Source organism: Patiria miniata, unplaced genomic scaffold (genome assembly GCF_015706575.1).
Source record: "Patiria miniata isolate m_02_andy unplaced genomic scaffold, ASM1570657v1 HiC_scaffold_3, whole genome shotgun sequence".
In the NCBI taxonomy this organism is placed as follows: Eukaryota; Metazoa; Echinodermata; class Asteroidea; order Valvatida; family Asterinidae; genus Patiria; species Patiria miniata.
Window position 1 is genome coordinate 17,926,865 of NW_024037069.1, and position 13,635 is coordinate 17,940,499.

General features: G+C 40.7%; 1 protein-coding gene across 1 annotated transcript in view; it reads left to right on the plus strand.

Moving 5' to 3' along the window:
- Positions 1-13,635, plus strand: part of LOC119737263 (rotatin-like) — a 94,843-nt gene that overhangs the window by 19,531 nt on the left and 61,677 nt on the right. Inside the window, exons 16-30 of the mRNA XM_038211462.1 lie at positions 574-745; positions 1,672-1,771; positions 2,566-2,672; positions 3,330-3,441; positions 4,191-4,338; positions 4,984-5,184; positions 5,521-5,644; positions 7,387-7,517; positions 8,662-8,988; positions 10,153-10,290; positions 10,604-10,679; positions 11,378-11,506; positions 11,892-11,993; positions 12,560-12,718; positions 12,948-13,064. Coding sequence (XP_038067390.1) covers positions 574-745; positions 1,672-1,771; positions 2,566-2,672; positions 3,330-3,441; positions 4,191-4,338; positions 4,984-5,184; positions 5,521-5,644; positions 7,387-7,517; positions 8,662-8,988; positions 10,153-10,290; positions 10,604-10,679; positions 11,378-11,506; positions 11,892-11,993; positions 12,560-12,718; positions 12,948-13,064 — 2,143 coding nt within the window. The remainder of the gene's footprint in view (positions 1-573; positions 746-1,671; positions 1,772-2,565; positions 2,673-3,329; positions 3,442-4,190; positions 4,339-4,983; positions 5,185-5,520; positions 5,645-7,386; positions 7,518-8,661; positions 8,989-10,152; positions 10,291-10,603; positions 10,680-11,377; positions 11,507-11,891; positions 11,994-12,559; positions 12,719-12,947; positions 13,065-13,635) is intronic.

Consider the following 13,635-nt stretch of genomic DNA (forward strand, 5'->3'; position numbering starts at 1 on the left):
AAAGAAAGTAGGGGGACTAAACTCCCTGTGAAATTATTCTTTCTTACAAGCTGTCATTTTGAAGTAATCAACGAAAGAAGGCCTTTCCAACGATGCTTCTTAAGACGCACCGTAGGAAATTTGAATTAGTAGTTCGTTTTCTTATTCGACGAAGCGCGCGCAAGCATTGGCACGACGCACACACACGCGTGGTTGCTACAATTCGTCGGATCAGTGCGTAACATCGCATAGCTGCAATCGGCTCAGTGAGAACGTGTCTCGGACGCTGAATTCAGGCCCAATTCAAAACATGATTCAGCAACTTTTGACTTGAAATTGAGATCCTAGAATGCTGTTTTTCTCGGAATATACAGCTGAAGCTGAGCTGAAACTTCATCAGGTTAGTTGTTCAGTACCCTGATTTAGATTTTGAGCACTTAATTAGCTTCCAACGAACAAAATGCACAAATTACAAATGATGGACTATATCTTTAAACAAAGATGATGACTATGTAGGATCATGTCAAATATACATCATGGTAGAAATTGACTTAAGACTTGGACTGATAATGAAATGTTTGATTTTTTTTCCAGTGCTCGTCTGAAAGGAGCTAAGTCTGTCCTGTACTACCTAACCAAGGAGACTAGTAGTTCATTGAAGCTTCCTTCTATAGATAACTACACACTGAATGATGTAGCTGATCTACTACTAATGGACCATGCCATCCATCTAGATACACATAACAGTGGACGATCAGTATTTCAGGTCTTTACCCATTTTCTATATCAATAACAAAAGTTCTGTTATTAGTTATTTAAAGTAGAATCAGCATTTGTGATGAGATCAAGCTACATGAGTCTTTGTCGGGAATTTGTTTTTTGGAGATACAGGCCAAAATAAGATCACTTCATCACATCACTTCATGACATCTCTTGGTGTTGCGATTTCCATAATTTTTGAACTACAGATGTATCAGCATGCGGTTTCACAGCAGTAATGCTGAGATTGTGCTCTTTTCAAATCTGTAAGAAACATTTTTTTGACCGGGGTCGACAAACGGCTCATTTAGCTTGATCGCATCACATTCGTTTGGGGGAGTTCTGCAAAAATGTCACAGCTTTCCAACCAAATCTTACAAAACTACAATATGAACCTGTTATAGTGACATTGTGCACTGCGTGAAACTGACAGTCATGTACATAAAGCTGAGTTTCCATATCCAACCTGGCCTTCTGATAGTTAGGCACAAGTTACAAGAGTCAGTTAGGAGTGTTTGGTCATTAGACGCTGTGGCACCATGGCAGGAATATAGGTTTTCCCTGCTATTTTGAAACGTTTTCAATTCCAATTCACCAATTCGTATTTTCAGATACATCCAAGAATGATTTCAGATCCTTTTTCCAAAAGCAATTGAATCATTTATCATTCGGTTCCAAAGTTTGGTCCCATCCCAAGGACGAAGCAATAATGGTAAAGCGCCTTGCTCAGGAGCGCAAGCACCATGTTCCCACGGTCAGGATTCCAACCCATGTACCACGGCACACGAGTCGAACACCATAACCATTGGACCCCAGCACCCCGCTTTTAGACTGCTGTCTGCCTTTGCGATTGATCAACCCTGTCATTTCCGGTAGGCATGTATTCCTTGATATTTATTTTTTGGATATTCATTATGTGTGGTTTATTTACAGGTGGAAGGTCTCGTGCAGATCTTCGGTATCTTCACAGCAGCAAATACAGAGGCTGGGCTACGGAAATCTGCACTGGAACAGATAGCCATCATCCTACAAGGTCTCACAACATTCTCCGTATTCAGAATCAAATGGAAGTTAATATAGTAATGTGTGAAGATCTCTGCTTGATTCAGTAACCTTTAAATGAGTATAGTGGTGTTCCCTAACGTGGCGCACTTCGACATTAGCCCGACTTTCCACATGCAGTGTTGCCAAACTTTTTTGTTGCCAAACTTCAAATTCATTCAGTGAAATACTGGTACATTTACCTTATTAATGCTTGCTATTTAACCTCTGTGAACAATTTCGGTTTCATGAAATTTAATCCGAAATTCTAAAATGGTGGTGTCCGGAAATTGGGCACAGATCGGCTGAGTGTTCCCCAACGTGGCACACTTCAATAAATCTTGGAAAATTCCAAATTAACATTAAAGAATTTATTTAAAGTTGATAAATTCTGATAAACAATTATTATCTCTACTTACATACACAACTAGAAGTTTGTCAGCAAATTAGTTTCTATTTTGGGGGGACATTTTCAAAGGGTTCACTGTGCAAATCGGAAAAAAATCACTCCGAAATAAATTTTTCTTCTAACTTTGTAACAGGAAGATAAACTTGTGATTTAAAAATGGAAGTGTTTAGAACTTGATGAAATTTCTCTTTTTGTGCAATTTCAGTTAAAACTTTTAATCTAACTAGGCCCTACAGGCGGTAATTTCAAAGTGCGCCACGTTGGGGGCCGCGCCACATTAGGGTACATCAATAATATAACTTTTCTGTGGAGCATTCCACAGAGGGATTTGGTTCTCCCTGTGAAGTTAAGAATAATGGCATATTGTTTTCCTGCAGATGTCACTCTACACAAAGCTTTCTTATCGCAAGGTGGACTGGACAAGATTCTGGATTGCATGGTGAAGGCAACAACGGCGTCTACTGCTGAATCTGATCAGGATATGGTATGTGCTAAACACACTGCTGTGTGGCTGAGGATATTATTAGTTATCCCGCGAGCGCGAGTGGAACATGAAATAATGTAGTGCGTCTGTGTCCCACATACCACGAGGCCGAAAATTTTAATGTACAAAATTGCACCCATGGGCCCGATCCATTGTTTACACTGCTGTGTCATACAGAAAGGTGTATTGCCCAGTTCAAATACTGTAGGTGCAGTGTCATAGACCTTTTTGCAGATCGCGGAGTGCTGTGGCCTTGTGGTTTAGGGCACTGGATTCGTGGTCTGTGGGTAAAGCTGCGGGTTGTGGGTTCGAGTCCAGCCGGGGTCATGGTGCGTGTGCCCTTGGGCAAGGCAATTTGTCACCCATTGCTTCTCTCCACCCAGGAGTAAATGGGTACCTGTGAGGGCAGAGATGGTTATTGTGATTGATTTAGCTTGCATCAAGCTGTATACTCCCCAGGGAGCTGAGATGGTATTTGGAATGTTTAATTTGCCCAATGATCTGGGGTAATAATAATGTAAAGCGCTTTGATCTTTGTGTAAAGCGCTTTGATCTTTGTTAAAAGCGCAATATAAGAACCTGTTTTATTATTATTATTATTATTAAAACCCTACATGTATGTATTTTAACCCTTTGTAATTGATTGTGTTTATACAGCTTGGAATGATTCCAGCCTGTTTGTGTATTCTTCGCCATGTCTTACACGAAGACCCCTTACTACGACGTCAGTTTGCCCGTCAAGATTATATATACTATCTCTTGATTAGAGGTGAGTTTTTGGGTGCTTTGGCTGATCCCCCCCCCCCCCCATCACCCTTTCGTTCCATATAATTTTTTCCAATTTGTCCCCCCCCCCCGTGTTTTTCAGAACAAGAGTTCCCCGTGAATGTTTTTCTAAACTATTGAACCTGAAAGTTGAAACAAACACCATCCTTCTTTTTCATATACACCAAGCAGTACTTATTGCTATGGACATCAGATTTGAACCAGCCAGCCGATCCCGTAAGTGGGTGGTTGAGTGGTAAGACGTCTGCACGAGAAAGCAGGAGGTCGTGGGTTCGAGTCCCACCCAAGTGATTTTTTTCCAACTTTCACTCGACAGATAACACACCGAGTATGCAGTGTTTATATGTCGGTGAAGTAAGTAAAAGTAAAGTCTGTCGTGAGCCAACGTGGCTCATCAGGCTGGCGTTTATCTCCGGTTTCAGTAGCATGAAACGACTGAGAATATTTCTACTCCCCCTGAATGGGATGTTAGTCCATCGCAGGTTACTCCCCAGCTAATACTGGTACCCATTCATACTCCTGGGTGGAGAGGGGCAAGTGGGGGTGAAGTGGCTTGCCCAAGGACACAATATATGACCAGCAGCTGGATTCGAACCCCGGACCCTCTGATCATGAGTCACGAACCCTAACCACTAGGCCACACACTCCTCCATATGTCAGTGAAGGGCACAATCTAATTTGATTACGTTGGTCTTCCTCCGTGCAAACTATTGTTTATTTTTTTTATTTTAGGTGGTCTTCTATGCTACACTGACTGCAGGGCTCGGTACCATTTAGCCCACGTTGCAGTTTTATTGCTATTTGACGAGGTAGCTTGTTTATCTATCGCAGAGGCCCAACCAGTCAACCACTTCACTCTCCCCAAATGTATATCCCAGAAGTGAGTATGTTTTATTCTTAATATTACTAAGGGAATAAATGGACGTGTGCTCCGGAGGTTTTTATCACTCTGTTTAAGACAGCTTAGAGTCCGGGTGCTGATAATTACCCGACCAATACCTTTTCGGTAAAAAATATCAAATAATTAGTTCAAAAAATCCCGATTTTGTTCAACAAGTTAACTTCATGCTTTTTGAAACATCCCTCTAGCAAAATAATGGAGTGTTCAGCTGGCGAGTAAGATGTAAATTACCATTTTATGGAGATTGACGCGCGCATAGCATGTTCTGCGCGATGTCGCGCAGAACGCACCTGGGGCGTTGCGTTTTGAATTTAGAACTATAAAATTCTGACTCGCTGGTAGTGTTGCGCATGCCTACGTGAGGATTGCGAATGTTCAACCAATGAAACGGTAAGAGGCACTGGATTTTTAGGAGTCCACATTTTATTGTGACACTGGAAAAGTGTTTAAGACCAGCTAGCCATGTCTTTATCATCCGTTTAAGACCAGCCACGTGACAGGCTCTCGACCAATAGGAATAGCTAAACTGTCTGAGGTATTTATGAATAATATAATAATAATAATGCAAAGGATCAATTAAACACATCTTGATGGCATGATTAATTGTTGATTCATTTTTGGTAGATACAAGCTTCCTTTCAGATGTCAGACCACCCCTTCTCATAGCTCCTATCGGATGGAGGATTCATCCGCAGATGACTCTCTGAACAAATCGTCTGTTGCATGGAAACTGCTTAGGATTGCATGGAATGTTGCATGGCATGGTGGAGTAGAAGGACTAATGGACAAGATCAAGTCTGGAGCACTCAAGGAGTCAGTTGCCAGGTAATTCCTTTGAAAATATCTTACAATGGTAGAATCAAATTGTTTGGAGTTCGTCAACTCTTTGACTTTTGGTGTTTTTTTATCAAAAAGTATGTATTAATTTGAATAATGTCTTTAAGCTATTATAAACCTGACGTTTAAAAAAAGTTAGGGGTTTAGTCACCTATAATATCCTTTTCCTTTGGCTCCGTAACTTCTTGCAAACTGTGTTTATCTCGCCCCAGGGCGAGTTTGCCCCGTTTTACATTAAAATGTAATTCTCATTTATCAAATGAGAATTTATTCCAATGTAGAAATAAGTCCTTCTTGTTCTTTATCCCTTATTTCCATTTCTAGTTTCAACTCCCGCCTAGCTTTAACTGCGGAGGACCAATTGTTCCTGAAATGTAGTCATGTACCAACAAGTCTCAATCAGTGTTTGCTGTCAGTCTGTGATGCCCCCTCACATCATGCTGTGAAGGTAGAAACATAAAGTATGAGTATTTAGTCATTTTAAAGCTATATTCCATCATTTGCAGCCATCCAAAAAAGTAACTGGCGTATTATTGTTGAAAAAAACATACTTGGTTGAAAGATAGTAAGTGGACTAAACTCCCTGTGAAATTAATCTTTCTGGCAAGCTATCATTTTGAAATAATCAACAAAAGAAGGCATTTAAATTAGTAGTTCGTTTTGTTATTCGGCGCAGCGGGCGCAAAGCATTGGCATGACGCACAGGTGCGTGCGGTTGCTATAATTCGTCGGATCAGTGCGCCACATCACGTAGCTGCAATCGGCTCAGTGAGAACGTGTCTCGGACGCTGAATTCAGGCCCAATTCAAAACATGATTCAGCAACTTTTGATTTGAAATTGAGATCCTAGAATGCTGTTTTTCTCAGAATATACAGCTGAAGCTGAGCTGAAACTTCATCAGGTTAGTTGTTCAGTATCCTTCATTAGATTTTGAACACTTTTGTTGCTTCAAATGAACAAAATACAAATTACAAATGATGGACTATATCTTTAAGTCGGGATTAGATTAATGGAAATGAAATGGTCAGTACTTTTCTTGTTTTTGTTTTGGTGTCATATGTTTACACTAACATTACCCAATAATTTTCACAGAAAGTATCTATTTTCTCACGCTACTACTGATAGCACAAAGTATTGTGACCGACTGGTTATATATTCTAGACATTAGGATCATCTATGATCTGCAAGTAGTCATACAACTAAAAAAGAAACGTCTTGATGGTACCAATATATCAAACATTTTGGTTGTTTTTGCTTTCTCCAAAGCCCCAATGCTCAAGATTTTTATTTTAATCAATTGCAACGCCAGGCATTACTGGCGAGAAATATGTGGGAAGATATCAGACAATGGAACTTCTTCAAACCACCAAAAATAAACAAATCAATTCCAAATCGATTAGTTTCATCAAGGGCCGGGTGTTACCGACCAGAGAATGTACGAAAATATAACAACGGAACTTTCCAAAACCCAAAAAACAGGGCAGAGCATCTTTTGGGGTTTTGCATTATACTGGAAAAATGGCAGTAGTCCAGTAAGATTATACTAGAAGAAAATAACAATGGATCTGTATTATATTGGTGCATTGTTTGCTCGCTCGTACCCTGCAAACAGGATGCTGGGATACTCTGATGAATTCACCCTTTGATTGGTTGGATTTTGCGTGACCTATGACCTGCGCGTCATCACGGTCATGACTCTGCAAGGTTTGAAACGGCCGTTAAGACTGATTCATTACTCTTTTATTCCAGTTTAGAGATGTTTTTTCTTTTCATTGAAAAGCATAATGATGCAGGAAATTCTGTAAAACTTGTCTGTGTTGTAAATTTACAATTCCCATCACTTGCTCAGGCTCCGTTTCAAATCACGAATGGTCGGATTGCATTATGCAACGCTCAAAATTTTGTCCACTTGGTCCGCAATGAAACAGAAATCACATCCCGTATGGAACGTGTGCATTTCTATGGGAAGTTTTTCGGATAGCATTTGCGCACATTGTTTAACTGCGGTCTTGAACAGCTGCAGCCAGATGCTTTATACATAGGTCATAGGCCACTTCCTTCACAAGATTCTGTGAAGCTCATCAGCGTATCCCAGCGTCCTGTTTGCAGAGCGGGGGGTACGAGGGAACATTGTTTGTAGCTGATACTGACTTACTATTGTGAATGACTCGATGTTGCTTTTTTTTCAGGTGAGTTTGTGGAGACTGTCTGGCTGGCTATTGACAAATATGTTGACGCATAATGGAATGGATACCAACAAGGCCTGTCCAGATATCACACAGTTGCTACTACAGCTAGATTTCAAGACGGCTCTGGCCAGGTACGCAGAATTCACCCACAGCAGTCAACGATTGATTTGTTATATCATGCCATTAACTCTTTCAGTGCCAAAGTCGTACATGTACAAGGTATATTTGTTAGTCCGAAATTGCCAACCTTGTACATGTACGGGGTAATGTTCGTACTTAAAGGGAATATACAACATTTGCAAACATCGGAAAATAAAACTACCAAGTTTTTGCGAAATACCTTAATAGGATGTTGGTAAATGACAGTTTAAAGCATCCTGTAAAATTATGGCACCTGGTATACTGTCATTTTCAAGAAAAGTGGTATTTTTGTATCAATTTCCAACGCTGATCGGCCGATCAGCGTAGGAAACAACTGGCTTTTTTTTCAAATACTGGCCCCAATTGACTATTGCACTTGTCTGCAATCGATTACAAACCTATGAACGGGTACGAGCCAGCTAGACTGGTTCCCTGACCTTACAATTCCCCAATGTATGTAAACTGCTCTGTTTCTTCTTATATGGAGTCAGGGAACCAGACTACAGGAAAATGATCGTTTTTCTTGGTTTTTATAGCATTTTCGAACCCAAAACCTCCAAAAAGTCAGTGTAACTATATTTGCTTTATATTTCCAACCCCCCAATTCCATCCATTTCTGAAAATTACAGCAAAAGCAAATGATGTATATTCCCTTTAAACTTGCCAAACCTCGTACATGTACGAGGTAGAGTAAGCATGTTATCACAAGGGGGCGCTCTCGCTCTTTCTAATAATATCATTTTCATTCAGGTACGACCCGTATTTATTTGTTTCATTCGAGTTCTTCCGAGAGGGCGCAGCACTGACACTCGTATTTTCTGCAAAAAGTGCAGAATTCCCCTGTGTGCAGGACAGTGTTTCAGGGTGTATCACTATGTACGTGACTTCTGTTGACTTTCCAATATACCAAGGATATACCAGAGAGCAACAACAACAAATTTATTGAGTAAAACTTATTTACTTGTTTTTTTTTACAGAATTTTGAACAATTAAAAAAAAACGTTCGAAGTTGGGTACTTTAGGGTTAAACTTTTTAAAATTTCATGGGCACTGAAAGAGTTAAGTTCCATAATACCTTGAGTGAACATTAATAAATGATAAAACTATACATTTGTTTATCTTGTTTCTCTATAGATTCATTGGCATAGTGCCAGTCAGTGTAGATGACAAGATACTACTGACTGAAGTACTTTCCTTCTTGATGCTGTTAATGAAGTCACTGGCCCTGAATCCTTCTTGCTTAGACTTCCTTCACTGGCTAGGCAATGCTGCCTGTATGCCCACATCTATCCTGATTGGGCTTCTGAACCAAACCAACAAGCCTGGTGACGCTGAGGTAGACAGGCATGATCATCAGAGACAGGGGGAGGTTGGATCCTCAGTACAAAGAATGCTACATAAACAACTCGTCACATTCTTTGGTTCATATGTGCAATGTCTGCCTCTGTCAAGTGAAGCATGGTAAGAAATTGTTCCTGCCTGAAAAGGTTTCTTAAAGATACAATGAGCTAGATGGGCTATTGTTATTATTATTATTATTATTGTTATTATTAATCATTTCTGGTAATGAAACCAAGGATTCTTCAAAAGCGCTTTAGGCACTGTAGCTCGCAAGCCTGAAGAAACCTGTAGAGAGAAGACAGTGAGAAGAAGTTACAGTTTTAGAGATGAGAGGAAAAGCCCAGAAGAATATTCTGGGGAAAACCCACGGAATCAGGTAGGGACTGAAAACCCAATCCACACATTGGCCCAGGCGGGATTCGAACCCGGGTCACAGCGGTTGAAGAAAATTCTGGGGAAAACCCACGGAATCAGGTAGGGACTGAAAACCCAATCCACATATTGACCCAGGCGGGATTTGCCAACCCCGGTCACAGCGGTGGAAGGCAGGGAAATTACCGCTATGCCAGCCTGACTAACAGCATATATGCATTTTCTTGAAATGTGGACATGCTTAAGGATAAAAGATGTGTGTAAAGATGTGATTTAAAATATCTTTCTGTGTATGTTCTTGAAACTGAACAGACTCTTGTCAGGAAGTGGTTGTGTTTCTGTTGCATTGTTTGTTTCCTCCCCCCCCCCCCCCCCCCCCCCCCGACTACCTCCCTCCGCTTCGCGTTGGGGCTGGTACCATATTTCAATAGGGGGCGCTGTTCAAATCTGACAATTATTAACACTAGATTACAGAATGGTGTACCGTATTTAGAACAGACAGACATTATACCAGTATAAATTTTTTTGGGTGTCACAGCAGGGGGGGGGGGGGGGGGGGGGGTTCCGACTTATTTTTTAGGAATTTGTTTGGAAAAAAAAATTTGGACAGAGCAGGGGGGTTTTTGACCTCCAAAACCCCCCTCTCTGGATCCGCGCCTGCATGCTGTATTTGTATACTATACAATCAAGCTGAATAGTGCTCTGGACCAAACCAACATGAAAATAACTACTTGTAGCACATTTTTGTATTGATAGTTTGATTGTTTTGAAAGTGATGATTGAAAAGAAACACTTGTTAATCAATAAAACTATATTGTAGCAAATGCTAAGTTTACACAATTTTTACCACTCAATTGAAAAAAAAAACCCAGAATCTATGTTTCAATTTGAAGTTGTTGTTCTTGTCACCAGGAGGAGAAAGACAGGTTACTTAGGGGGATCCCTGGCCCATGGATTACTACTGAGTCTCAACTCAGCAGATGCTGCTCACTTCTATGATCTACCATCTCTTGAGAACACATTGCATTCTCTTGTTCATGTTACTGCTAGGTAAGATCACTTAAAAATCAACATGTATCACTTTTATCATTCGGTATTGCAGCACACATATGTGTATGAAAGCAACACTTCACTTTGTGTGAATTTCTACTACTTTAAAGGAAATGTACATCATTGGTTTTTGCTATAATTTTCAGAAATTAAGTATTTGAGGGGTTAGTATAATAGATCAAATATTGTTACACTGACATGTTTGAAGTTTTTGTGTTCGAAAATGGATTAAAGAAGCTTTGTGTTTTGTTGATGCCATTAAATGGAACTTGTCATTACAAGCACTTGTATTTTGTCTTATTTGTTCCATAAGACCTGGCTGGAGTTTGGACTGGAAGGATGGTGATAGTCTCTCACTATGTCAGCACCTGCTGAATTCATTGTTAGAGGTAAATGCACAATGAACAGCCAACTTGGCCTTTTAGAAGCCAAGTCCACACAACGTCGCCTCTACCTGGTTTATGTGGAACTCTTTTGTTCGGAAGTCCACACAGTGAATGCTATGCCTACCCACAAACACCCGCAACAAACACGGAATAGATCAGTCAACCAAGTTCCTGACTGACCAATCAGAAGGCTTGGGTGACTCCGCAATGGAATCAAGTAATATTGATTTCAAAATGTCCAACTTTTTTGTTTTGAGGAATGGACTGTCTGACCCCCTGTCCCCTTGCTATTTGTCTTTCCCTTAGACTGTAGAGGCCCTAACAACAATAATCATGGTTAGCCCTAGGCAATAAGACACAACAAAACCAAATATATGTGTGAAAGTATTGTTAACCCTAACTCCCCAGCATGATTTACTAGGAACCATACCCATCCTGGCAAACTCCAACACCATATGGGAAACTGTGCACACACATATTTCTGACTTAGTTTCTGGAGGTGTGCCAACCCAATGTAAAAGACTGTCAGTTTAGGGGTACTGTACCCATCCTGACAGATTCCAACAAAACATGCTGTTGGGGTTTGATGGGTTGAGTTCTGTTAGGGTTAATGTGATACACAGTTGATAAGGCTGTGCTCTAGCCTGTACCTCCTTCATTCTAACCACAAAGTTTATGTTTATGCGCTTCTTTTCTTGTAGGTGATATCAGCTTTCCATGTTGGCCGAGGAGGAACTGCCATGTCCTACATGGGCAAAGGAGTTACAAAAAGTGCTACTGTATGTTTGTGCCATTTAGCTCATGAGATGGCCAACAGGGCACATCAAAAGGTCAGCTTCTTTAATTTAGGAATATTATTATAGTGAGTTTTCAAGTTAGTTTGAAAATCAGTTGTAAGACAGATGAAATTAGTTCCTGTACAACCCCAAAGGGCTGTAACCTAAATGGAAGGGACAATAACAAACATGTTGCTTCCAAAACATAGAGAAGCTATTGAGATCCACAAACATGACACTGTAGCACAAGATATTGGCTTTTTCATAGGCAACATATGGCATTCAATAATACCAAGTTGCAACACTCATGGCTCACAGCCAGCTGACAAGCCTGAACGAGCAGGACACTCAGAGGGCATCCCTCAAAGGTTGAATAACAATTGCCAGTGCATTTTGGAATGTTCACGTTCATGTTACTGTATCATTGGTTTTTATTCAGAATTGGTCAACGGAGTGGCTTTACACAAAGCAAAGACAGGACGGACTGGCTGAGATTGGACTAGAATGGCTGATACCACTCTGGTCTTATAGGGATCCAGAGGTAAGGATGCAAGAAGCTCATTATGTCCATACGGGGAACCAGGGGTGAGTTATAAGACCGTGATGTGAGTTATAAGACCATCATTGCCGTATGGGGAACCAGGGGTGAGTTACAAGACCATGATGGCCATACAGGGAACCTGGGGATGAGTTATAAGACCATGATGGCCGTACAGGGAACCTGGGGTGAGTTATAAGACCATAATGGATGTACAGGGAACCTGAGGTGAGTTATAAGACCATGATGGCCACACAGGGAACCCGGATGAGTTATAAGACCATGATGGCCGTACGGGGAACCCGGGGTGAGCTGCATTCGGCTCAGTGAGAACTTGTCTCGGCCGCTGAATTCAGGCCCAATTCAAAACATGATTCAGCAACTTTTGATTTGAAATTGAGATCGTAGAATGCTGTTTTTCTCGGAATATACAGCTGAAGCTAAGCTAAAACTTCATCAAGTTAGTTGTTCAGTACCCTTCTTTAAATTTTGAGCACCTCTGTTGCTTCAAACGAACAAAATGCACAAATTACAAATGATGGACTATATCTTTAATTTGTCTTATTCAGGTCAGGGCAGCTGGGCTGGGCATAGCCACTGTGTTATCTTCCGTGGAATCTGGCCGTGTTACCATGACGAAGGGTTGCCAGCATCTTCCTGGTGGTTTGTGGGCCGTTGCATTTGGAGTGCTATTAGACCAGTCAGAGTGCAGCATCGTACGGCGCCAGGTATAAAATCTTGTTTAAATGTTATTCATATTACGGCAGAAATGTCCAGGCACAAGTAAAGCAGAAAAAAAGAACACACCAATATGATGAGAATAATGCAGCAAATTGAATTGTAGAATGGAAATACAACCATGTCATCCATTTTATATTGTTTGTAACTTACACTTTGAGAAGACATACTACGTACTTGCAGAAAGTATTGATAATGAATGTACTTGCCTATTGCTAGGCTGCATTGCTGCTTGTTAATCTGATGAGTGAACGTCTTCCCGAGAGAGATACGGACAGCCTGAACAGCAGGAAGGAGACATGGATTGGACCTTTTGTGCATGATCAACAGACACAGGTACATTTAATCTGTACAGGAATTGATTCAGGAGAGCTTGTCCAACTTGATATATTAACATATGTAATGCGATCAAGCTACATGTGTCGTTTGTCGACCCTGGTCAAAACATTTTTATTACAGATTTGAAAAGAGCACAATCTCAGCATTACTGGTGGAAAAACTGCATGCTGATGCCCTCTTTAGTTAAAAAGTGATGGAAGTCGGAACACCAAGTGATGTGTTTCAGTGATGGGATGAAGTGGTCCTATTTGGCCTGTATCTCCAAATAAAAATTCCTGACAAACGACTCATTTAGCCTGATCGCATCACATACGACTCTCTGAGATCTCTCTTCCAATTCCTCCGTATGGACTTTACTTTTTATTTTGGGTTGCTGAATACTCCTGTGTGCTTTAATTTTACATGTGGTAAGGATGGGCAATATTCTGGAACGTGACTGGGTCCCACAAAACAAATTGGCCTATGATGACTGGTTTATTATTCTTTATGCGTGCTGCACGATGATGTACATGTGAACATCTGTAGCAGAGCCCTTTGATGTTAAAATTTACTGCTGAACCAAATTTGA